The sequence below is a fragment of the Dama dama genome, chromosome 6 (genome assembly GCF_033118175.1).
Source record: "Dama dama isolate Ldn47 chromosome 6, ASM3311817v1, whole genome shotgun sequence".
In the NCBI taxonomy this organism is placed as follows: Eukaryota; Metazoa; Chordata; class Mammalia; order Artiodactyla; family Cervidae; genus Dama; species Dama dama.
The window spans coordinates 14,802,166-14,829,600 of NC_083686.1; the positions used below are offsets into that span (position 1 = coordinate 14,802,166).

Here is a 27,435-nt window from a genome sequence, read left to right on the forward strand (position 1 = left end):
GAATCCCAGGGACGGGGGAGCCTGGTGGGCTGCCGTCTGTGGGGTCGCACAGAGTTGGACACGACTGAAGTGACTTAGCAGCAGCAGCAAAAGCTAGAAAACAGTTTTTTGATGCAATTAATAATAGGCTAATATAGGAAAAGACTAGTTAATGTATTTATCATTTTCAGAAACTACATGTGAAGCTTCCATGCTAATAATACCAGTATTTAAGATGATTTATAATTTCATAAGCACTTGTAACTCCATTATTTCATTTGATTTACTTTTACAATAGTCTTATGAAGTAGATAGATATACCTGTTCACAGATGAATAAGGTTAGCAGGGCCTTCAAAAAAACCTCACACATAGCCAGTAAGTGTATAATCACATATTTTAACATAAAATCTCTTTGTTACTCTCACTAAAGTAGAATGTAGCATAGAACTGTTGGTGGTGTGAATATTCATTAAATATGCTTTGATAAATGAGTAAATTTGACTTTATATATATATAGTAAATTTGATACGAAAATGCAAATAAATGAGATTTTTATAATGCAAGTGTCTGTGTTTAGCAGCACTGTATCTCTAATCCTCAGAATATTTCTTTAAGATAAGTGGCTTCTCTGTTTCACAGATGAGATAACTAAAGTTTTAGCGGGTTATCATTTGCCCAAGGTTATTCATTTGGTAAATGGTGGAACTGTGAGCTGACTTCAAAATCTAGCATAAGTCTATTTTAGTCAAAATACCCTCTATTTTTGCTTTGCATCATTGGATAAAGTCTTTAAATTTTCCAGTTTATAGCTTCTCTTTTTGGAGGTAGTGCATTCCATGTCTTAAAAGTAATGTGCTGTTGAATTGTTCTTAAATTAGATATTTTAAATAATTTTATTTATTTGTGGCTGTGCTGGGTTTTTGTTGCTGTGCTGGCTTTTCTCCACCTGTGGCGAGCAGGGGCCACTCTCTAGTTGTGATGGCTGGGCTTCTCATTGTGATGGCTTCTCTTGTTGGGGAGAATGGGCTTCAGGCGTGCGGGCTCAGTAGTTGCAGCTCCCAGGCTTGAGAGCACAGGCTCAGCAGTTGCGGGGCACAGACCTAGTTGCTCCGTGGCATGTGGGATCTTCGTGGATCAGGGATCCAACCCACGTCTCCATCATTGGCCGGTGGATACTCTACCACTGAGCCACCAGAGAAACCCCTAGTTTTTTTTATTGTGGTAAAATACACACAGCATAAAACTATTTTTAAGTGCACATTTCAGTGGTATTAAATACATTCACATTGTTATGCCATCACCACTACCATCCATCCCTGTAACTCTTTTCATCTTATAAAATTGAAACTCTATACCCACTAAATAAGCCCCCATTCTCCTCTCCCCACAGCCCTTGGCAATAGTCGTCATACTTTCTGTCTTTATGATTTCACTATTTGCATCTCATGTAAATTGAATCATACAGTCTGTCTTTTATTTGATTTATCTCACTTATCTTTAATGTTCTTAAACATTCATCCACATTGTAGCAGAATAATATATTTATACCACATTTTGTTTATCCATTTATTTGTTTATGGACACTTGGATTGCTATAGTGAATAGTGCTGCTCTGAACATGGGGTTGTAAATATCTCTTTAAAACCTTGCTTTCAGAGTCACAAAAGGGAAAGGAGTACGGAGGGATAAATTAGCAGGCTGGGATTAACATATACACACTGCCATATATAAAATAGATAACCAACAAGACATACTGTATAGCACAGGGAACTATACCCAGGATTTTGTAATGACCTATAAGGGAAAATAACCTGAGAAAGAATATACACACACACACACACACAAATTTATGCGTGTAACTGAATCTCTGTACTGTATACCTGAAACTAACGTGACGTTGTAAATCAACTATACTTTAATTAAAAAAAAAATGTTGTTTTCAGTTCTTTTGGATATATGCCCAGAAGTGGAATTGCTGCATGATATGGTAATTCTATTTTAAATTTTTGAGGAACTACCACACTGTTTTCCACAATGGTGGTACCATTTTACACTCCCACCAACAGTACACAAGGGTTTCAGTTTTCTGTTGATCTTTGCCAACACTTGTGGGCTTTGGTTTTAGGGTAATGCTGGCCTCATAGAACAAATGGGGAAGTGTTTCTTCCTCTTCAATTTTTTGGAAAAGTTTGAAAAGGAAAGTATTAGTTCTTCTTTAAATGTTTGGTAACATGTACTGGTGAAGTCATAAGGTCCAGGGCTTTTATTTGTTGGGAGATTTTGATTACTGATCAGCCTCCTTACTAGTTACAAGCCATAGTTATAGAAATAGAAAACAGATTTTCTATTTCTTTGTGATTTAGTGTTGATAGGTTTTGTGTTTCTAGGGACTTGTCCTTTTCATCTAGATTATTCAATTTGTACAGTTCATAATTTTCTCTTACAGTGTTTTTTGATTCTTCAGAATCAGTAGTATTGTCTCCACTTTCATTTCTGGATATAGTGATTTGAGCCTTCTCTTTTTTCTTAGTCCATCTAGTTGAAGTTTTGTCAATTTTATCTTTTTGGAGAACCAGCTTTTAGTTTGATCGATTTTTCTCCGTTGTTTTTCTGTTCTCTTTTTCATTTCTCTTTGCTGTAATCTTCATTATTTCCTTTCTTCTGCTAGGTTTGGGTTTAGTTTATTCCTCTTTTTCTAGTTCCTGAAGTTTTAAAATTAGGTTGTTGATTTGTCTTTTTTTTCCCCCAAGTGTTTCAAAACTGTAAATTTCCCCTTGAGTGCTACTTCTGCTGCATGTCATGAGTTTAGCATGTTTTTGTTTTCATTTGTCTCTTTCTAATTTCCCTGTGATTTTGTCTTTGATCCATCAGTTTACAATTATGTTAATTTCCATAATTTCATAAATTTTTCATTTTTCTGTTACTGATTTCTAAATTCATTGTGAAGTGATTAGAGAAGATACTTGGTGTGATACCTATCTTTTAAAATCTACTGAGTCTCAATTTATGGCCTAACATGTGGTCTCTTCTGGAAAATGTCCCATGTGCTTGCACTTGAGAAAAATGTGTATCCTGCTGTTGTTGAGTAGAGTATATGTTGAGTTCTGTATATGTCTGTTAGATCTAGTTGGTTTATTATGTTAAGTCTATTGATATCTTCAACTGTTAACTGTAGGACTGTCTATTTCTCCATTTCTTAGTTTTTGTTCCATATATCTTCATGACTTGTCATAATAGGTGTTTATAGTTGTTACATCTTCTTGCTGTGTTGAACCTTTTATTAATATAATTTCCTTTTTTGTTTCTTGTAACATTTTTGATTCAGTCTTATTTTTGTCTACTACTGGTATAGCCATTTTTGCTGTCTTTTGGTTACTATTTGAATGAAATCTTTTTTCAGTCTTTTCCATTTCAACTGCTTTGTGCCTTTGGATTGCAAACAAGGCTTGTGTAGACAGCATATAATTGGATCATGTGTTTTTTTTTATTTTGCCAAAATTGGAGCATTTAATCCATTGACATTTGGTGTTACAAGCCAAAATTACAGTAATGGTAGCTTTTTATATTAATAACTTGTTAAAAGTTCATCTCTCAGATACAAAAAGTACAGTTACAAACTACTGTTACAGTAATACTAACTTTCGTTGTTATCCATGTGTGTCTTTCATATCATGTGGCTTTGAGTTACTGTCTAGCATTCCTTCATTTCTTTCATCTGTAGGACTTCCTTGAATTGCAGGCCAGGTCTAGTGATTTTGAACTCCATCAACTTTTGCTTATCTGGGAATATCTTAACTTCTCTCTCACTTTTGAAGGACAGTTTTGCTAAATATAGATTCTTGGTTGACATATTTTGTCTTTTAGTACTTTGAACATATCTGCCCATTATCTTTTGGCCTCCAAAGTTTCTGATGTGAAATCCTCTAATAAACTTACTGAGGATCACTTGTATGTGATGATTCACTTCTCTTGTTTTCAAAATTCTTCTTTATCTTTTTGGAAGTTTGACTATAATATGTCTCTGAGTTCATTTGGAGCTCGTTAGATGTGTATGTCTCTCATAAAATTTGGGAAGTTTTCAGCCATTATTTCTGTGCCCTTTTCTTTGTCTCTTACTCATCCAGGACTCCCATGATATGAATGTTGGTCTGTTTGATGTCCCACGGTCCCTTAAGTGCTGTTTATGTTTCTTCAATCTTTCTGTTCCTCAGGCCTTTGTTTTAATTTCAAGTTTGCTGAATCTTTTTTCTACCTGTCCAGGTCTGCCTTCAAATCTCTCTAATGAATTCTCAATTTTAGTTATACTTTTCAGTTCCAGAATCTCTTTATGATTGCTTCTTAGGTTTTCTGTTGCTCTACAGTTCCATTTTGTTAACATGAATGACTGTACACATCTTCCTTTAGTTCTTTGAGTATCTTTAAGACAGTTTTAAAATCTTTGAAAGAGAGCTAATGGAATTTTTCCCAGACAGAGACAGTTTGTGATGATTTATTTTTTCCCTTGAATAGGCCGTACTTCCCTATTTCTTTGTATGCCTTATGGTTTTTTTGGTTATTGAATCTAACAATGTGATAACCCTAGAAACCAGATCTTCCCTATTCCTTAAGATTTGTTGTTTTTTGTTATTGTTTGGCCTTTTGTCGTTGTTGTAGGCTGTCTCTACACTGAAGATCACCCTGAGGTATAAACCTAAAGTCTTCTCAGGTTTTTTTCTGAGCATTTTCCTGGGCGTGCATGGTCACTTTATAATTTTCTGTGCATATGCAGTTGTTTTTTAGTGCCTTAGTCTTTAGTATTTTGCTTGTAAAGGGGAAAAAAGCAGAAAATGAAGGGGTGAAGGGCACCAGCCTTTAAAATCTCCTGGAATTCACTTCAGATGAGAGGGAGGGACTTGAAACGATGGGAGAAGGTGGAATAGCAGTGGTGGCCTACCCTGTGTCTGCACCTCTGTGATCAGAAATAGCAGGCAACAATCAGAGGAGAGATCCCTCATTTCTGAGGACAGAGTCCTTTTTGCCTGCCGTGGCTCCTGCAAACTCTGCAAGCTGCTCAGGGACAGCTGCTTACCACTTGGCTGAGGGTGGGCAGCTGCTACCGTACAAAGAGCTGAAATTGACCAAAGTTAATTGTAACTTACTGACTTAGTCCTCTCTGGAAGTTGTAAGCCTTCAGCAGACTTCAGAGCTCCACAGTAGTTACCTCAGGTGGATTCCGCTGGTGCAGTGGTTGTCTGTGTGGGAGACAGATTGCTTGTGCTTCTGCTCTACCATCGTCCCATAATTTTCCAATTAGATTTTAAAAGAGTCCCTTCACTGATACAAAATAATTAGCTGAGGTGGTTAACATAACATTTAGTGTAAAAATATAAAAGTCACTGGCTCTTTTTTCAGCAGTGATTTATATGGTCATATTACATATATAATATTGTAAACTATAATTTCTAGTAATCATTTTGAGGGGTTGTTTTTTATGTGTGTTCTGTTATTTCTTTAAATCTCAGCAAACTGGACAATGGCATTTGAGTAGGTTTTGAGAAACGTCTGAAGTTTAGTGGACTGCATCTACCTTCTGCCTTCTCCCCATCCTTTACAAAAGAATAAATGGGATGTTTCAGAAGAGAGCTGTTTTAAAAGAAGAGTGTTGCAAATGGCTTCAGAAGCTGTGAATGCAAAACAGGCTAGGAATCGCTTCACAAAGGGGAAAAGACAACAGCAAATAAAGAACAGATCTTCACTTGGTGATGGTGATGCAGAAGACTCCTTTCTCTTTGAAGCAAATGAAGCTTGGAAAGATTTTCATGGTTCTCTTCTTCAGTTTTATGAAAATGGAGAACTCTGTGATGTCACACTGAAGGTCAGACTGCCTTTTTTTCTTTCTTTTTTCAACCTCTTCAGCGTATTATGTAAAATCATGGTTTCTATAACCACACAAGGCAAATTTTGGGTGCTGTACTTAAAATCAGAATGGTTTTATTTTCAATCCTCCCTTGACGGGGAAGGGACATAAGTAAGGGTAAGTAAAGGGAACTTAACATAAGAAAAATTACTGTACTAGTTAAATGTTGATATTCACTGTTTCTTAGTTTCACTTCTGAAAGTTCTGGAGCCCTAAAACAAATAGTTATTATTTGTGAAATGAATAAATTGCTGCTGACCAGATAAACTTTTAACTTAAAAAAAAATTTATTTTTATTAGTTGGAGGCTAATTACTTTACAATATTGTAGTGGTTTTTGCCATACATTGACATGAATCAGCCATGGATTTACATGCGTTCCCCATCCCGATCCCCCCTCCCGCCTCCCTCCCCATCCCATCCCTCTGGGTCTTCCCAGTGCACCAGCCCTGAGCACTTGTCTTATGCATCCAACCTGGGCTGGTGATCTGTTTCACATTTGATAGTATACTTGTTTCAATGCTATTCTCTCAGAACATCCCACCCTCGCCTTCTCCCACAGAGTCCAAAAGTCTGTTCTGTACATCTGTGTTTCTTTTTCTGTTTTGCATATAGGGTTATCATTACCATCCTTTTAAATTCCATATATATGCATTAGTATACTGTATTGGTCTTTATCTTTCTGGCTTACTTCATTCTGTATAATGGGCTCCAGTTTAATTAGAACTGATTCAAATGAATTCTTTTTAATGGCTGAGTAATATTTCATTGTGTATATGTACCATAGCTTCCTTATCCATTTGTCTGCTGATGGGCATCTAGGTTGCTTCCATGTCCTGGCAATTATAAACAGTGCTGCGATGAACATTGGGGTGCACGTGTCTCTTTCAGATCTGGTTTCCTCGGTAACTTAAAAATTTTGATTTATTCACTTACTCTTGATGTTTAGAAGTGAGAAATTTTTATTGTATATGTAGCTGCACTAGTGTTTTACTATATGTTCCTATTCTGGTGCAAGCATACCTCTCTTTTTTTGCATTTGGCTTTGTTGCATTTTACAGATAATGCATTTTTGCTTGGATTTTTGTTTTATTTTTTACAGATTGAAGGTTTGTGGCAACCCTGAGTTGTCAGATGATAGTTAGCATTTTTGAGTCTTTTAAACATAAGTTCTATATGCAGTGGCAAACAAAAAAAATCATTTGATATGCTTTATTTTGGTGGTCTGGAACTGAACCTGCAATATCCCAAGATATGCCTGTAATTTAATCTTTTTCAATATTATCATTTTTAAGTGAGATTGTTTATTTATACCTGATAGTGAACTAGACTTGGATGAAAAAGACTTTATAGTAAACTGTGTCAAAGGTTATGTTGCTCTGCTACCAAAAACAGTTTTAATAAAATTGGAAAATTGATAAAGCAGTATGAAAGAGCCTATATTCTGATTGTTTCTCATTGCTCATTTAAAGTACTTTCTTACTATTATTCTTATTTCTTACTGTGATATTAAGCTTTTTTGAGGATTTGTGTGCATCCATGCAGAATTTTTTAACATGAGATTTGCCACTTTGTGATCTCTTAGATTCTGCTTTCTGGTCCTGATCAGTCAGGTTTTAGAGCTCAGAGTTGTGGGGATTGAGGACATCTTGGAGAATCAGATCAGGGTACACTCAGCAAAAGTCTGTAAACTGAATGCATAAATTCTGAGTTTCAGGCTCAGAATGTCCAGGAGTATAGAGTTTTACTGTAAATAAATGACCTATATTCTCTTTAATTCTAAACTTTTGGTGTCTTTACATATTTCTAGGTCCTAAGATATTGAGAAGAAGACCATTAAATAATTTTACTGACTTTATATGAAATTTAGCCTTGTATACATTTTAATGAAGGAACACCTAAACTCGTTGATTTGTACAGTATATTATGTTCAGTCTAATTACTGTTGTTCTAATTTTCAACCATGCTGTGAAATTCAGTGACCCACAATAGCTTTGGCAAAAATAAAAATGTAAAATAGATTATTTGAATTTAATAAATTATCAGTTCAGTGTATCAGTGTAAGCTGGAAAACAAATATTATTGACTGTATCAGTATATAATTTTTAATAACTACTGCATATAAACTTTCTTAAGTGAGAAGTATGGATACAGCCATTTTAGGGCAAGTGATAACTTAATCTCATAACTTTCCTTTGTTTTATTGAATGACTTCAGCAATAGGTTGAAATGAAAACTTGAGAAGAATCTATAGGGGAAGCCCCAAAATGCTACATTTGAAGCAGTGACAGAGGTCATTTAGGAATGAGAAACTTCATAATTTTATGATTTTAATTTTTCAACTATAAAATTATGATTCGATTTTTGTGAGGAATAAGTGAGTTAACATGTAAAGCCCTTAGAACAGTGCTTAATACATTAAATAATAAGTAATCAATTCTTAGGATCATTATGTATACTACTGTTATTGTTCCAAAGAGGTCAGATAATGCTGCTATGATATATTCTGTTCCTGTCATTAGGAGGAATTACAGTCTTTTAGCAGGTCTGTTATTGGATTTATTTCTTAATTCTAATTCAATATTTCTTAAACTTTCAGAATTTAACTATCATATAATAAAACAACTAAACCGAGTAGGATTATGGGTAGTTTATAATGCTTTGCTCAATATAAACTTCCCTTTTTACATTCATATAACCTTGAGGATTATACTTTGAAGTGTTCATCTCCTTTTTTCTATTAGCATGCTTCCTTTGATCATTATTGCTTTTAGGACAAACATTTCAGAAAGGCAGTTATCAAAATTTGTTTTATTATTCATATGTAAGGCCATTAGTGTGTTTTTAAATTCCAAAGTGGGCACCTAAATTGGAAACAACAAGTAAGTTCATTTAACAGATTATTTACAAAGGTCTTACCACAGTACACAGAGAGTATAAATAAATCTGAATAATATGCTATACTTGCATTGAGGGAGTTTAAGGTTTAGCTGGAGATAGACACATATACAGCTAACTAAAATACAATTTAGTAACTGTCATTTTATGACATTTTTATGGAAGCAAAGGGACAGGATCTATTAATTATGTCTGAGAGGTGATTGGAAAGGCTTCACATAGGAGATTATATATTATCTTAAGGTCATGCCAGCTTTACCAGAAAGGTAAAACTTATTTATATATTATGTTTATTAGTGAAAATATTTTTAAACAACATATCTCTTGGTAACACTAAAATTATAAATGAGGGAAGATTCTTAAGGGCAACAGTTTGGTTGGGGAATAGACAGGGAAATTGTCTCAAAAGGGGTATTGCATAGCACTCATAATACTTAGATTATGTGTCACAGATCAACAAGAATAGCATCTGCAAAGATGCTTTTATTTATGCTTTATTTAGTCTGAGGAAATGTCATTGTCTTTTTAATTTTTTTCATTGTCCTTTTTAAAGATCATAGTTAATTTACCTGAAGAGGTTGATAGAGATTATTAAAGGGGACAACCCCTTCCATCATCTCTTGATGCCACCACTGAGATATGTTTCATTCATATTATTTAGCTGCTTATTTTGAAACTGCATGTTTCTGTGATGTTTAAAATTTTCTTTTAAATATTTATTTGGCTCCACCGGGTCCTAGTTGTGGCATGGGGGATCCAGTTCCCCAACCAGGGACTGAACCCAGATCCTTGCATTGGGAGCACCAAGTCTTAGCCACTGGACCACCAGGGAAGTTCCTGTGATTTTTTTTTTTAAATAAGTATTTATAAGATTCTAATGAACATGTTTAAGACTCTAAGTGTTATAATTATTTGCCATCAAAATTTTCAGCTGATCAGGTAAGAATAGTGCTCTGAAAGATTGCAGAGAAACAAAATATTCGAGCTCCACTAGAGTAGTGTACTTCCAAGAGGTAAAAATGATTAAAGTTATTATCCTTATAAATGTAACAGTTCCTGACTGGAGAGCAGACATAACCTAATTAAAGAAATGATAAAGGAGAAAGTGATTTTATATTTAACACTTAAGTATTCTGTGTTAACTCTAAGAAAATGATGATCACTTCTACTTTTGTCCATTCAACTAGTAAGTCAATATTTTGATTTTTTTCCATATTGCTCAGAAGAAGGGATATTTGAGTATATCCATAGATCCTTATTTATTTGACCACCAAAATGCTACTTAAAATTTATTATTTTCATTGTGCAAGTTTTTTAAGTAAATGTGAGATAACATTGTAGAACAATGAATGTGGCTAGACTTTGTGATAGGGTAATTCACTGCAAGTCAAGACATTTTCTTGAGTCTTAAACATTTAACCCCTTCTTGACTTTGACAGTTAAACATGTTTTTGGCTACTCAGACTGATTAAAATTGGTGGATTATTGAGAAAACTAGGTAATTGAGCTAAAAAGGCAAAATTACTACATGGGATTAAACTGAAAAATTAAAATACAGCTTATAAATGGATGTAAAAGGAGACTTGGGTATATAGGCTTTTTCTCTCCTACTATGTGTCTTATGGCCTTTTATTTCAATATAGTCCTCAGACATTTAGTTTGAGTTACTGTTAAGTGGCATAACTGTAAACACTTCAACTTAATGTATACTTTAGTTTTTGTTTTAATGGTTTTTTTAAATTTAGTATATTTTCAACAATTCATGTTAATGGGGTTATACAATTAATACTTAGAAATGAAGTAAATCTACGTAAGAACAATAGTTTGTAAAAGAATAGTTCACAGGATAGCCAAGTTTTTAAAAAGTATTAAAAATGTAAAGATTAAATCAGTTGAAAAATTGTTCAGTTATTGGTGCTTCCTACATGGCTCAGTGGTAAAGAGCATGCCTGCCACTGCAAGAGACACAGATTAGATCCTGGTCGGGAAGATCCTCTGGAGGAGGAAATGGCAACCCACTCCAGTACTCTTGCCTGGAGAATCTCATGGCCAGAGGAGCCTGGAGGACTACAGTCCATGCGGTCACAAAGAGTCGGAACGTGACTGAGCAACTCAAAGGGCATTTATAAGCAAAACCATTTTGTACCTTGTAACATTCCTTCGGCCTTTTCTTTCGAAGTTCTTATTTTAAAATTAGTTCCCAGATAGTAAAACACAACTACATTACATAATCAAAATGTTACATGGAAACCGGATAATTGCTAAAACACCACTATCTTATTACTTATTGATTAATATACAGTGCTGGAAAAACTGGGTACCTACTATGTTAAAAGGAAGATAAAAGTAAGAGGCACAAACTTATGTATGGAATAAGTACAAGGAAATGTTGTACAACATGGGGAATATAGCCAATATTTTATAATAACTGTTAAGTAGAATATTACAGAGGATGAGTTGGATGGTATCACCGACTCGGTGGACATGAGTTTGCGCAAGCTCCAAGAGTTGATGATAGACAGGGAAGCCTGGCATGCTGCAGTCCATGGGGTCACAAAGAATCGGACACAACTGAGTGACTTAACTGAACTGTAGTAGAATATAACCTTTAAAAATTGTGAATCATAATATTGCACACCTGTAACGTACAGCAACTATACTTCAATAAAAAAAGATATGTCTTCTCAGTATCAAGAACTTCCAGATGGAAATAGATTTGTGAAATCATAAAGCCATGAATACTAAAAAAGAACACCCAGAGTAAATATGTATGGAATATTAGAATGATTCCCACTTAAGCATAGCACCTCATGCAGAAGTCATAAAGAGAAATGTTGGTTGATTATAAAAATCCATGGGGGATGAATTTAAAGCACACTTAGAAAAGAAGTTTTGAAATATATGTATGACAAATGACTAATATTACAAAAGTCTGAGGCATTCTTACAAATAAAAAAGTTCATAGAAAAGAGTTCATAGAAGACATAAAAGTAGTCCAAAATTTATGAATGATTCAATCATATTAGTAAAAAGATAAAACTAAAACAGTGAGAGAATTGGCAAATATTTAACAAGTTAATACTCAGAATATGGTACAAGTATTGTAAGCAGATCAGAAATGGACAATTTAGCAATATGTATCCAAACTGTACTTATCCTTTGAAGCTGCATTACGATTTTATATAGGAAATTATTAATAGAAAGTGGATACAAAGATTCTCTTACAACAAAGTTCACTACTGTGTTTATAATGGCAATTATGGAAAGCAGTCTAATTTTTCAGCAGTTAAAGTGGTGATGTTTCAGTGATGTTTCTTTATTACATTTCTGTAAAATATCATTTCAAAATGATTTAAATAGGAATGAAAAAACTTCAATGAAGCTTATAATAAATACTACTAAATATTGATTTGTTTACTCTGCTTCAGTTTTCTCAGTGATAAATTGTGGATAATGATAGTATCTACTCATAGGACCATTGGGACAATTAAGTCAGTTAATATATGAAAAACAATGAATAGTGCCTGACACTAACTATAGTTAGCAATACTGTGTCGTATATTTGAAAATAGCTAAGAGAGTAGATCTTAAAAGTTCTCATCAGAAAGAAAAAAAAAGGTATAATTAGGTGATAGTTACTAAAGCTGTGGTAATTGTTTCACCATATATATCATATGTATCATATATATCACCAAATATATCAAATCATAATGTTGGGTACCTTAAACTTAAACCATGTTAGATGTCAGTAAAAGTGGAAAAAAAGTTTTAAAGTAAAAAGAGACTCAGACCCTAAAGAAAACATAGTGCTTGATACATAGTAAGTGCTAGGTGATGTTTGCTGTTACTCATTAATTCACAAAATACTTCTGAAATGTGAGATAATATAGAAAAATCTAGTTTTATGATATGCACATTATAGATACATGTATAAAAGATTTGATTCTAATTTGGAAGAAGAAAATTGACTGACTTTAAAAAATTAGCCTAGGTTGACAGTAAGTGACCAAAGGATTACATTGTTAAAACAAATGCACTAAAATTGTTTGGAGGTTTTGTCCCTGCTACAGCATATCCTCTATGCCAGTCTCAGGTTTATTTTGATATTAAACTAAGTCTGCTTTTTTCTTTTGAACAGGTTGGCTCAAAGCTAATCTCCTGTCACAAACTGGCATTGGCTTGTGTTATTCCCTACTTCAGAGCCATGTTTCTCTCTGAAATGGCTGAAGCCAAGCAAACACTGATTGAAATAAGAGATTTTGATGGTGATGCAATAGAAGACTTGGTAAAGTTTGTCTATTCTTCACGGCTCACTTTGACAGTTGACAATGTCCAGCCTCTCTTATATGCAGCCTGTATTCTACAGGTTGAACTGGTGGCTAGAGCTTGTTGTGAATATATGAAGTTACATTTTCATCCCTCCAACTGTCTGGCGGTAAGAGCCTTTGCAGAAAGTCACAATCGAATAGACTTAATGGACATGGCGGATCAGTATGCCTGTGAGCATTTTACTGAAGTGGTGGAATGTGAAGACTTCGTAAGTGTGTCGCCTCAGCATCTCCATAAGCTTTTGTCCTCCAGTGACCTAAACATTGAGAATGAAAAGCAGGTCTATAGTGCTGCCATCAAGTGGCTTCTTGCCAATCCTCAGCATCATCCCAAGTGGTTGGATGAAACACTTGCACAGGTGGGGACAAATAAGATTGTATATAGAAAGGAAATGATAGGGAAACAAATCAGCATGTTCCATTTACCATAAAAGGTGGGGATTGTCGATTGCTATAATATAATGTGAAAATAGCTTTGACTCTCACTTTCCTGTACCATTTAAGGATAGGTCTGAACATGCTATATTTGAATTAGAAATGTCACTACCTTCTTTTTAACTTGAATATTTACAAAGCCCCTTTGAGATAGTAGCAATGAATATTTTATTTATGCTGAAATGTTCTGAGGAAACAGTTCTAAATTAATTTATAACTATTGTTTTATAATATAAAGTTTCTAAACTTACTGAACTGCTTTGCTAATGAGTTCCTAGTGCATATAGACTTGTTCTTGAAAGAATTAATAAGACATCACTTTGTTTTCTTCCCTCACCATTTTGTAGCTTCAGAAATGTCTCTTTTTGTTTACTTTTCCTATTAATAGGAGTTTCTTAGATAGGGAGATGACAAATAGGCCTTAGAATTACCTTAACAATAAGTTGGCCTACAAAACCAAAAAGTTTTATTATCTTGCACCTGTATCATATATTTGTGTATGTGTGTGTGCCTTTAACTCAGAATCACATTATGGGGTTTGATCATCCCTTTAATATACTAGACAGTCAATGCATCTTTAAGAGAAGAATGGTGAGTGCCTCTACTGAAAGAAGGGGATTATTCCTGAGTATAACCTTTCAAGTTGAAGAAAACAACACCTGTTTGCTTCAGATATGAGCATGTGTGTGTGTGTGTGTGTAAGAAATCACATTTCCATATGTTTGGTCTTAGCATTAAAAGGCAAACAAACATAGCAGCATAATTGTGTTTTGATTGTACGTTTTCTTTAACAGCAAGGGGCCTTACGATTATGACAGTACCATTTTTGGAAGTGAATAAGTAGCTTGAATTAAGACAATTGAATTATTTTATCCAATCTACTTAAATCTGTTTAAAGGGGAGGATATAGTTAACATATAATCTGATTTCATTAGTACCGACCAGTACTGGGAATTGCTTTAGAACTTGGCACAGTGAACTTCATTCACATGTTAGAAAGTAAATGAGATTTGAAGAGAACATTGCTGCAGTGAAAGTAGAGAATGAGCTATCCAATTGCAACTTATATTTATATCTGCAACTATTCACGATCTTAGGTTCGTTTGCCGCTGTTGCCAGTTGACTTTCTCATGGGTGTTGTGGCAAAAGAACAGATTGTCAAACAAAATCTAAAATGTAGAGATTTATTAGATGAAGCAAGAAATTACCACCTTCACTTGAGTAGCAGAGCAGTACCTGACTTCGAATACTCTATTCGGACTACCCCAAGGAAACATACTGCTGGTAATTAAATTACTCATTTTATCAACTCTGCTGGAAGGAGTTTTGTTCTTTTTGAGGGTTGTTCTGTGAATGTCTAAACCTAATTGTAAGATGATTTAGTATCAATTGTCTTAAAATAGTAATTGGCAAATAAGGTTATATATGAATTTTTACTATACATGACTTCAGATAGTTTTATTAATAAGCCAATTTTTTAAAAAGCCATAACAAAACATATACACTCTGAGGAGTCTGCTGAAATATCTCTTTCTTGAGAGTCTTTTTGATTTCTTCTAAGCAGAATTAGTTCCTCTGTCATTTTTGCTTAAATGACACTTGCTTTGCGCTTTTTTCACTGTGTTGCACTGAAATTTACTTGACATGTTTTGAGCCCTTTAAAGACAGGTAAGTATCTTAATAGGTTTGTATCACAGGTACCAGGCATGGAGCTTGATACGTGTTATATATTTAAATATTTGTTTTTTTCATTTCACCACAGCAAAACAAGGTACTAAATACATCTAATGTTAGTATAATAGACTATATTAGACTCTTAGAATATAAAGCTTTTATACTTGAGAGGCAAGTAGTTTTGCCTTTATTTGCCATAGTTTTCAGACTTTTATGTTTTCCTGAGAAAATAAGTCTATGTTCACTTATGTTACTCTTCATAAAGAATATGTTTCTGGGACAAGGGGAAATAAGTGTGGTCTATGAATTAGGAATCAGTAGTCTGAACAGAGACTTCCTGTACATCTGCTGTGACTTAATGGGGTTATTAAATAAAGAGATACATGAAATAACCTTAAAAAAAAAAGGCAATACATGATCATGAATAGTGGGATTTTATCTAAATAGTATGAAGTAAGTTTGAACGTGGTAGATCTGCCTATGAGGAAGTTGTTGTTCGGTCACTCAATCGTGTCCAACTCTGCGACCCCATGGACTGCAGCACACCAAGCTTCCCTGTCCTTCACCATCTCCTAGAGCTTGCTCAAACTCATGTCCTTTGAGTCAGTGATGACATGCAACCATCTGATTCCAGCTTGTGCTTCATCCAGCCTGGCATTTCACATGATGTACTCTGCATATAAGTTAAATTAGCAGGGTGACAGTATGCAACCTTGACGTACTCCTTTCCCAATTTGGAACCAGTCTATAGTTCTTCTAAATAATTAGTGTAACATGAAAAGGATGGCTTATTTATTTTCCCTCTTTATAGGTTGATACCAAGTATTAAATTTTTGAAGTGTAATTTTTTTTTAGCTGTGAATCCTATTTCAAGGGTTAAGGTGATTAATTCTTTAGATTCAGATGTAAATTCAAAGATCTTGGCAGTCTATATTATATGCCAAATGTATATTAGACCCTCATATCCATGATCTCTTACATGATTGCAAGAACTTAGTGAAGGATTTGATCCTTATTAGAAAGATGGTGTTACTCTGTCTTATGGATAAGGAAAAAAAAAATCAGAGAGGGTGAAAAAATGCACAGGGCCACATGGAACAATGGAGAAAGGATTTGTGTCCTGATCTTCATTTTAATTTTTTCCATTCCATGTCATATTCCTGGATGATCTATATAGCTGAAATATTAGGGTCCACTTAAATAAAATCTAATTGGTAGTTGGGATTATATTCTTGGATTGTAATTCCAGCTGTGCCACTAAGCATCTGTAATTTGGGGCAGATTTCATAATCTCTGAAGGTTTCAATTTATTTATAAATAATTTTGGTTACATGATCTTTAAAGTCTCTTTCAACTTTAAATTTCTCCAACTTTTAAAATATTGAATTAGTTGAAAAAGATGGCACAAGCAGTTCTGGTCACTCATTTTATGCAGTCAGTTCAGCAAACATTTATTCAGCGTCTATGTGTGCCAGGTTCTCAGTTAGGCATTAGAAATGCAAACATAGGACTTCCCTGGTACTGTCCAGTGGTTGAGAGTCTGCCAGCCAATGCAAAGGACACTGGCTCCATCCTCGGCCTGGGAAGATCCCACAGGCTGCAGGGCAACTATGCCCAAGCACCACGACTTCTGAGGCCAAGCTCTAGAGCCCTTGGGCCACAACTGCTGAAAGCCTACATGCCCTGGAGCCCTATATACACGCCCTGAGCTCCAGGACAAGACTAGCCACCCCAACGAGAAGCCCAGGCACTGCAACTCACAAAAGCCTATGTGCACAGCAGCGAAGACCCAGTGCAGCCAAAAATAAATAAATAAAAATCATTTTTTAAAATAGTATTAAGAAAAAAAGAAATGCAAACAAAAATAGAACATAGCCATTCCTATTTTGAGAGAACTTTCAGTCTGATCTAGAGAAATAGACAAATGAGTAAGTAAATGCAATAAAGTGTTATAGGTGCTTTGATATAATCACAAAGTAGAGAGGGAAGCAAAAAGAGTGGTTATTTTTATTTTAGAAGGGCCAGCAAAAGTTTTATAGAGAAAGTAACCCCCAGTCTTAGTTTTCAGTAATAGTTGTTTTTCTGGGTGCCAGTATGAATGGTAGTTACCAAAAGTTGCTCTCAGAGCATTGAAGATGATCACTCTATGGGTTGATGCAGGAGCTTGAACATTAAGGTAAGAGAGAGAATCGGGTTATAGACCCCGCAAGGCCATTATGCTGTACTAAGGCTTTATCTAGTAGAGCAGAGGTTCTCATAGTATGAGGCAGGTGGTGGCCTCTTGACCAACAGCATCAGCATTCACTTAGGAGCTTTTTAGAAATTCAGAACTTTGGACCTATCCAAACCCACTGAATCAAACTCTTGGGAGTGGGGAAGGGTCAGGCCCAGCCATCTGTGTTTTATGAAGTTCTCCTGGTGATTCTGAATGAGAATAAAGTGTTGATTTTTTCTTTTTAAACAATGTGGTAAAATGCATATAAAAATTGCCATTTTAACCTTCTAAAATTAGCTTTTAATGGAGTATAGTTGTTTTACAATGTTTGTTTCTGTTGTACAGTTCACCATTTTAAAACAGTTAAATAGTGGCATTCAATAAAATTTTTAATGACTACTGATACAGGTATGACAGGCTGTTGAAAGAGCCTTTGAATTATTCTGTTGACAATCTGAAAGCAGAAAAGAGCACTGAGTGGTAAGAGAACAGGATTTTGCAGTAACAGCTGATGAGGCTCTGAACTGAGGGTGGCAGTGCGGATAACAGGGAGGTACATCTCAGGGAAGGAAGAGGATGTTTACATGGGTGAGGAAGGAAGATCCTTCTGTGTAGGGTATGAGGTGCCTCTGGGACACCAAGTGGAAACGTGACTTAGAAGTGTATTTTGGAAGGCATTATGATACGATGGAAATTTTAGTCAAAGGATTGAACTTTTCCCATTGTGAGTATGAAATATGTGAGAAGCAGGCTAAGAATGAAGCATAGAAAACATAAGAAAGAGAAATGATTGGAGAGAAAAAGAGACTTTTTGACGTTATGGAAATCAAGAGAGTTGAGTTTCCAAAAAACAGGGTGATCAGTATATCAAATGTTGTATTCAGTCAGAAATTACAAACTTGTTGAATTTTGTCACTTTATTAACAAGAGCAGCTTTTCAGAGTGTGTGAGGATCTCAGCCGTATTGTAGAGGGGCGTTAGCAAGCAGGGAAAACTGATGTTAATCCTTTTGTTGCTCAGTCATTCAGTCATGTTTGACTCTGTGACCCCATGGACTGCAGCACACCAGGCTTCCCTGACCTTCACTATCTCCCAGAGTTTGCTCAAACTCATGTCCATTGAGTCAGTGATCTTGTTCTTTGAGAAGTTCAAATCAGGGGAAAATTTAAAATTAGATTTTTAGTAGTATAGTGATATTAAATGCTACCCAAATAACTTTTTTTTTTTCCTGTTAATCAAAATTTTGACTTCCTAAGTTTCTTTCTACACCTTAAAATATATATATTTTTTTAATTAGGGGGAATTCCCTGGTGATCCAGGGCTGTCACTGCCAAGGGCCTGGGTTCAGTCCCTGGTTGGGGAACTAACATCTCACAAGTTGTGTGGCGAGGTCAAAAATAAAAGATAAAAATAAAATTAACTGTAAGAAAAAAAATTAGGGAGCTGTGATTTTAACCTATATCTTGTGGTTTTACCTTTAGGTGTGCTGTTTTGTGTAGGTGGTCGAGGTGGGTCAGGTGACCCCTTCCGCAGTATTGAATGCTATTCTATCAACAAAAACAGTTGGTTCTTTGGACCAGAAATGAACAGTCGAAGGCGACATGTGGGTGTAATCTCAGTGGAAGGTGGGTCTGCTTTTGGGTGAAATCCCATCGTGTCTTCACAGTGCTCCTGTTAAATATTTGAACTTTGAGAATTTCTTTCTGAAGAAAATTCCTACATTGTAAAATATGTTTCAATACATCAATAAATTATTTGGGTGGTGAATATTTAACTTTTTGCCCAAAGATGCTCTGTGTACAGTCTCTTGCATATAAATGCTTAATAGGAGATGAGTATTAAGGAAAAGGGAGTTAAACTTTTCTGAGTTTTCACAAAATAACCAAACTAAACAAAAATATTTACTGAACCCAAATAGTAAGTATATATCAGCTTTTTTTCTGTACCCATGTATACCCACCCTATTATTTTTGAAATAAGGATTTTTTTAATTTATAAAAGTGGATTAATTGCAGAATCATAGATAAATTATTTGGAGACTTTAAAAAATCACTTATGATTATAAAAATTATAAATGCTTTGGGGGAAATATAAAAACATTGTAATAAAAAATAAAAATCATCTGTAACACCTAGTTATGGCTAACATTTTGGTATGTAGTAGTTCCAATTTTTGTTTCATTTAGAAAAGGTTTGATGTATTAAGGGTTTTATACTTTATTTATATAAAAGCATTTCATTTTATTAAATGTTCTTTGCAAGGATGACTAGTGATTTTGTCTAATAAATAATAAAAGTTGAGAAACCTAGTGGTAGGATACTGTTTGAGCATTTAAATAACTTATTGTAAAACAGAATTTTTCAGACGTTTTATTAGTAGAATCTTACATTTACTTTCATTTGACTACTGAAGTGACATCATAATGTTGAATAGAAGAATATTTGTTAAAAGTTAATTTATCATGCTACTTTAATTTTATATTCAATATATAAATTTATTTGGAATCACATGAAAATACTTCTCTACTTGACAGGTAAAGTGTATGCAGTGGGTGGACATGATGGCAATGAACACTTAGGTAGCATGGAGATGTTTGATCCTCTCACTAATAAATGGATGATGAAGGCATCAATGAACACAAAGAGGTAGATCAGTGTGGACATTTATTGTTATTTGTTGGTGGAAAATAAAGCTTCCTGTAACTGAAAGAGCTAATTTTTCATTCTTTACATTTTTAGAAACTTTAAATACCTTCTTAAACACATTTTGTTAAAGCATCCAATATGACTCTAATTTTAGAAATTTTCCTGAGAATCAAGAATAGAATCATGTCTTTGAGTGTGATAATGGTTGTCATCATTCTGACTTATACCTGAGCATTTGTTGTTTTAAGTTTTTATTTTGAAATAATTTTAGATTTTCAGAAAAGATTAAAAAATAGTTGAGTTCCTATGTAGTAGAGGTTCTCAACTGAATTCTGTACATGGGGATCCACTGTCATTTAATTTTCTCTTCTTGACTAATTTAACAGTGTTCTTAACTGAGTTTTTTTAATGTGGTAAAAATATGAAAAATCAGTGAAGGACAAATAGAGTAACAATGAAACATAGACATTATTGTATGTAAAATAGATAGCCAGTAGGAATTTGCTATATGATGCAGGGAGCTCAAAACTCGTGCTCTGTGATGACCTAGAGTGGTGGGAGGGAGGTTCAGGAGGGAGGGGACACATGTATACCTATGACTGATTCATGTCGATGTATGGCAGAAGCTAACACAATATTATAAGGCAAGTATCCTCCAATTAAAAATAAATTTTAAAAATATGAAAAATTAGATGGAAACGTGAAAAGATTTTGGTCGTCTTTTCCCACTTATGAGGAGAAGGAATCTTACTAGGAAAAACCCTATTCTTAACATATGCTGCTATGCTACTTATCTATAAATGACCTTTTAATACTTTAGTAGGGTTTGATTTATGCTCCATGGCAACTACAAATCAATAGTTTAAATTCAAACATGTGAATTAAAAAAGGGGAGAAAATCCTAAAATACATTTTTAATTTTTATATCCTTGCCTATTTATCATGCTAAGCTGATTTTTTAGCTGAGAATTGAGTGAAACTTGTCTATCAAAATAGCAGTTGAATTTCTTTAGTCTTATAAAATATGCCCTGAACGTTACCATACCTTTCCAACTGTATACAGAATAATATAATTACAATTATTTCCTCACGTTATTTGCTTTTATAATTTGTATCCCCCCAAATGGTTGTTTCAGTGTGCACTCCAAGATCATACTCACGTGTTAAATGGCTTTCTATATTGTTCTCCCCTTTCTTTTTTATCTTTTCAGTAGAATGGATACTGGTGTTTGTTCAAGTTACAGTTTTATTGAAACCCATCATCCTAACAGAGCATCTCTAGGGGTTAATTTACTTTTCAGTAAATACTTAAGTGCCCTTTGCAAGATATATCAAGTGCTGAAGATACAGCAGTAAATAAGATAGCCAAGGTCTCTCTACCTCCATGGAGTTTACATTCTAAAAGGCGAGATACAAATAGACGTAATTACATGGGTAATAATGCTAGCACCACATAAGTAAAAGATGCTTGAGAATGGATATCGTAATGTCAGTTTCATAGGTGAGAAGTCCAGCAATTTTAACCGACTTTTCCACCTACAGTCTCAGAAGTCAAAATCAAGGTGTAGGCTGTAGACTCTAATGGAGGTTCTGGGGAAGAAACTGCTTCCAGGTCATTTAGGTTATGGATAAAATTCAGCTGTTTGCGATTGAAGGACAGAGTTTGTTTTTACTGGCTGAAGGCCAGGGGTCACTCAGCTCCTAGAAGCCACTCTTACTTAGGTCCTTTCCAGGTGTTCCCCTCCATCTTCAAACAAGCAAACAGCTTGCAGAATCCACCCCGTTCTTTGAGTTTCTGACCTGTCTTCTGCTACCAGATGAAGAAACATCTCTGCTTTTATAGGGCTTATGTGTTTAAATCAGGCCCGTTCACGTCATCTCCATTTTGCCACATAATGTAGCATAATCAGGAGTAAAACTAGAGAGTGAATATTGTGGAGAAAGGCATCTTAAAATCTGCCTAGCACAGGGAGGTGGACAGTAAGTTTCACTTTAGATTAAAGTTAAGGTTGAAATCCAGACAGATTTGAAGTAGAAGTTGTATGTATGTCTGGAAATATATATTAGCATTGTCATAAATCCATGGAAAGAATCAGATTGTCTATAGAGAGAGTGGAGGGTGATAAGAGGCCTTAGAGAACTTCACAATTCAGTGGTGGAATAGAGAAGAATGCACTCATGAAGGAAGCTGTAGGAAGCAATCAGAAATGTTTTATGCCTTTGTAGTTTAAGGGGTGAAGGGTCAGGGGAATTACACTCACTTATGACATAAGGCCTGTATGTTCTAGAGTGCACATACGTGTTCACCCACACCTGGAAGTTTTTATAACAGTATTTTATAAGTCACTGCTTTATACTCAAGGGAAAAGAGGTTAAGGAAGTGAAATGAAGGATAATGTTATATTTAAGAATTCTTTCCAGAGTACTATTTTGATAAGCAGAGTTAGACTGTCAGTAGAGCAGCAGCTCTCTCCAGTGATGACGACAGCTAATACATAGCACTGACTGGGGTCAGTCACTGTTCTCAGTGCATTACAGTATTGACTCCTTTTATCAGCTGTGTCTGCTCCTTTCTCAGATGGACAGATGAAGAAACAAGGTAGTTACAGGTTTAAACAATATACCTTATCCAGAGTACACACCAAGTCAGTGACAGATAGGTTTTAGAAAAGTTCAACTTTTGATGTCATTTTTTTAAAAAATTGATGTAATTTTTTTGATACAATTTTTTTTCCAATCACCATTCTGATGAATTAGCTTTTCACATAGGCTAAGTCTCTTCTGTTTCAAGATAAATAGATGCCCTTCAGAAGTAAAGCAATGTGATATAAAGCTTGTAATATAAAATTGATAATGCAGGAAACTCTGGTTCAATTCCTGGGTTGGAAAGATCCCCTGGAGAAGGGATAGGCTACTCACTCCAGTGTTCTGGCCTGGAGAATTCCATGGACTATTCAGTCCATGGGGTTGTGAAGAGTTGGACACGACTGAGCGGCTGTCGCTCACTCACTCTATGTGATGTGATGAAATACTGGAACAAAATGTGCTCTGCAGTTACATGAGTTTAGTAATGAGATTAACTTTGACCTCTCTAGCAAACCGTTTTTGTCAGTTCCTCAACCTCTCACTTCTGCAGTTGACTGTTGCACTAACTGAATCTTTCAGACTCCAGTTATAGTGTTTTGTTGGATTTTCCTTTGTTCTTTCATTTAAGTTTAACCTGTATTTGTTGTTTAGTTGCTAAGTTGTGTCCAACTCTTTTTGCAAACCTATAGACTGTAGCCCACCAGGCTTCTCTATCCATGGGATTTTCCAGGCAAGAATGCTGGAGTGGGTTGCCATTTCCTTTTCCAGGGGATCTTCCTGACCCACAGATCAAACCTGTGTCTGCTGCACTGTGTGGTTCTTTTGCCACTGAGCCACCAGGGAAGCCCTTAATCTGTGTAGGCTATGCAGTGTGAAACTCCAGAGGGCACTGTTCACATAGAATCGCAGTTTGACAACTCTATAGCCATCTATTCAGAAGCTTTAATAAATCGAAAAATAATGGGAGAGAAAGCCACATTGACGTTTAAGGTGATGAATGCATTAGCACACTTTTTTTGCTGCCTTTTTTCTGGAAACAAATCAGAATGCAAAAGTGTGTTCTGTTTTTTGCAGGCGAGGAATTGCCCTGGCTTCCTTGGGAGGCCCGATTTATGCCATTGGAGGGTTAGATGACAACACTTGCTTCAATGATGTGGAGAGATATGACATAGAATCTGATCAGTGGAGTACAGTGGCACCAATGAATACTCCCCGTGGAGGCGTTGGCTCCGTGGCTCTCGTGGTGGGTTACATCACAGCTCGGTCACTGGATTGCATTGTATTCCATCCCTAACCTAGTAAGAAAGGGTCTGGTACATACATATCTCCAGTATGCAGATACACATCAGATTATTTCACAAAATACTGCTCTCTCGCACATTTTGGTCTACCTTTAGGACAGCATATAAATCATTTCAAAATCTAATGTTTTTATCTTTTTTTTTTTGTCTTTGTTTAGAACCATGTTTATGCAGTAGGTGGCAATGATGGAGTAGCTTCTCTGTCTAGTGTGGAGAGGTATGATCCACATCTTGATAAGTGGATAGAAGTTAAAGAGATGGGTCAGCGAAGAGCAGGCAATGGAGTTAGTGAGCTCCATGGTTGCTTATACGTTGTTGGTGAGTGAATGGTTTTCTCTAGTTTAATTTTTTACAGGACATACAATGATAGTGTCACAAAACAACACAGTAACATAACTTACATTCCACTTAGGCTCAAGTGGAATCAGTCCTAAGATCTGCTCTTGCATTCTTCAGGTTCATGGCTGGCTTCTCTGTTTACATCTTCATCTTTCATGTTTAAAACTCTGCCTCCTTGTTTTTACTTAGGAGTGGCAAATATGTCTAAAGTGGGAGATTACATTGAAATATGAATATATTTTTTTAATGTAAGGACACAGGTTGAATGTGCTTTGCTACAGTAAATCTAAGACATGTTTTTCTCATCTTCAAGGGAATTGTGTTGACTACTTTAAGCAAATCAGTAGGTATTTCGTATTCATGATAGTGGTTAGCATCTCTGTATTGCTTTTTGACTTTTTACTATATAGTAGAGTTGGAGGGAACCATAGGGCAGGCAGTACTTGTTAGGACTTTAACATGCATATGAATAATAATAAGATATTATTAAATTGCAAGGGAAGGGGCCCAGATTCTGTAACAGCTCATAAGTGATAGTATTATTTCTGGTCCACTCAACACATTTCCAGTGGCAGGGCTTTTAAAGGACTATGACATGGAAATAATAATGTCTATTTTTAAGAATTAAGAATCTGAGATTATGTTAAGCATCTCAGCTGTGTCTACTACCTTAGCAGTAAATGGGTAGCTATATTGTGATTAGTAATCCCTTCCTTTATAGGAGGAGGTGTGTTTGGAGAGATGGTGACTAGCGTTGTCATACTCTCATGTTAATATGAACTGGTGTTACAAAATTCAGAGTACTTGATAAGAGAGTAGGATATTGTTAGCACTTAAACATCTGCAAGTAATACAAGTCATACTGGATATCTCAGTGCTTACATGTATTAAAGAGGGAAAATAACATAATTTACCCTTTTAGTCTTGCCTGATCATCACAGCACCTCTTTGAGGTGGTCAGAAACTGAGAGAGTGAATATTTACTCATAGTCACATGCCTAAGTAAGCTGACAAAGCTGGAATTTGAAGAAGGGTCTGTGAGAACCCAGAGTTGTTACAGTATACCAATGCTCCTTTCATAGCTCCCTATCTAGCATAGGTCTTGGCATGTGTTATATCTCGGTAGGAGCATCATTGTTTCTGTTACTTGTTAAATTTTCTGAGCCCTTGTAGGTAAAACAGACATGGTAAAAATAAGACTGACTCAGGTTGAACCTTTCAAAAAAAAAAAAAAAAACCCTCTTGTTCATCCAAGTCCTACTTAAACCATGTACAACTGATTTGAATAAGAAAACTTTGAAGGTAAACTGTATGTCCAGTAAGCTAATTGCATCCTGACTTTTCTGTTCCTCTGCTTTGAACTTTTTTTTTTTTGCTTTGAGCTTTTTTTTCAAGATTTATATGCCTTACCTAGGAAGAGTATAGGGAGCCAAAGAAAAAGAGTGCCATCAAAAATAGAACTACCTTGTATTATAAACTTAATCTCCTCCATTAACATCAGCAATAATTAAAGCTAAAGCCTTTGTTGTAGTGGAAAAATGTTTTATATCATAGTTGTGGTGGGGATGGTATGACTACATTTGTACAGTGAATTTTATCTCAGTTGATTTAATGAAATTAAACCCATTAGAGAAGCTGACTTTGTTGATTTATCTTTTAACCTGACCTTGTTTCTAAAAGGACTGATCATAATATCAACACTTCCTGTCCCAGGAAAATAGGCTTAGTCACCCAGGAGACCTGTTACTCACATAGAGGGAGATGGAGCCTAAAAAGAGACGCGTTTATTTTTCAAAGGAAAGAGCACTGTTAAAATAGTAGTCTCTATTTTAACACTCAGGAACATGATAAGTAACATTGTTAAGATAATCTATAGAGAAGACTGTCAGCATTGAGAAATGTAGCATGAATATACAGTTTTGGCAAAAATTGGTAAGAATTCAATCATAGTCCACTATCTCTGCAATTATGATTGCAATTATAGTACTAAGGGAAACAGTTGGAAAATTTTGACTTATCTAAACGAGTCAAGTGATTTAGTATGATTTATTCTCATCTCAAGCCTTACTGTTTAAAAATCTAATATATACACAGAAGTAATATATGCACAGAAGGAATCTCAGTATTTTTTGCTTGCCTCTAGGATGCTAAGGAAAAATGATATTAAATGTCTGTGGGTTTTTTTCTTCCTAAATCATCTGCTTAAATATAGGGACTCCAGTTTTTCTCACTTTAAGATTTTTAATCCTAACACTGAGGAAAGTAATACTTAAATTATCTTGAATTGTAGAAAATGTGTAATAGGAGTTGGTAGTAGTGATAGATGTTTGGGTTTTCTAAAATGTTTTGAAAAGATTGGCTTTCAAAAGCTTTTGAATTGAGATTTAATGGTTAACTTCTATGAAGCATAATACTGTTTTAAAATTCTTCCTTTACATAGGTGGTTTTGATGATAATTCTCCTCTGAGTTCTGTTGAACGGTATGACCCTCGAAGCAACAAATGGGATTACGTAGCAGCCCTTACCACTCCCAGGGGTGGAGTGGGGATCGCAACAGTGATGGGCAAAATCTTTGCAGTTGGTGGCCATAATGGAAATGCATATCTAAATACAGTGGAAGCATTTGATCCAGTGCTGAATAGGTAACTTTTATGTTTGCTTTATGCTTTAATGGGATCTTCCCGTAACATTATTTCAGAACACTAAAGCGTTGCTTTTTGTTTGTTGAGTCGCTTAGTTATGTCCGACTCTACGACGCCATGAACCACCGCATACCAGTCTCCCCTGTCCTTCACTATCTCCCAGAGTTTGCTCAGACTCATGTCCATTGAGTTGGTGATGCTGTCTAATCATCTCATCCTCTGCTGCCCCCTTCTCCTCTTGCCTTCAATCTTTCCCAGCATCAGGGTCTTTTCCAGTGAGTCAGCTCTTTCTATCAAGTGGCCAAAGTATTGAAGCTTCAGCATCAGTCCTTCCATTGAATACTCAGGACTGATTTCATTTAGGATGGACTGGTTAGATCTCCTTGCATTCCGAGGGACTCTCAAGAATCTTCTCCAACACCACAGTTCAAAAGCATCAATTCTTCAGTGCTCAGCCTTTTTATGGCCCGACTCTTAGATCCATACATGACTACTG

The 27,435-nt window shown here is 35.4% G+C and overlaps 1 protein-coding gene across 7 annotated transcripts in view; it reads left to right on the forward strand.

The window, feature by feature from the left end:
- KLHL8 (kelch like family member 8) overlaps positions 1-27,435 on the forward strand; it is a 49,186-nt gene that overhangs the window by 16,920 nt on the left and 4,831 nt on the right. For 6 of the 7 annotated variants that reach the window (XM_061145541.1, XM_061145540.1, XM_061145545.1 and 3 more), the window contains 8 exons: positions 5,483-5,835; positions 12,913-13,461; positions 14,635-14,821; positions 18,908-19,051; positions 19,960-20,071; positions 23,732-23,900; positions 24,117-24,276; positions 26,738-26,939. In XM_061145541.1, the coding sequence (XP_061001524.1) occupies positions 5,629-5,835; positions 12,913-13,461; positions 14,635-14,821; positions 18,908-19,051; positions 19,960-20,071; positions 23,732-23,900; positions 24,117-24,276; positions 26,738-26,939 (1,730 nt within the window). In that variant the 5' untranslated portion in view covers positions 5,483-5,628. Of the gene's footprint in view, positions 1-4,348; positions 4,664-5,482; positions 5,836-12,912; positions 13,462-14,634; positions 14,822-18,907; positions 19,052-19,959; positions 20,072-23,731; positions 23,901-24,116; positions 24,277-26,737; positions 26,940-27,435 lie in introns of those variants that run through there. The other variant, XM_061145543.1, reaches the window with a different exon arrangement.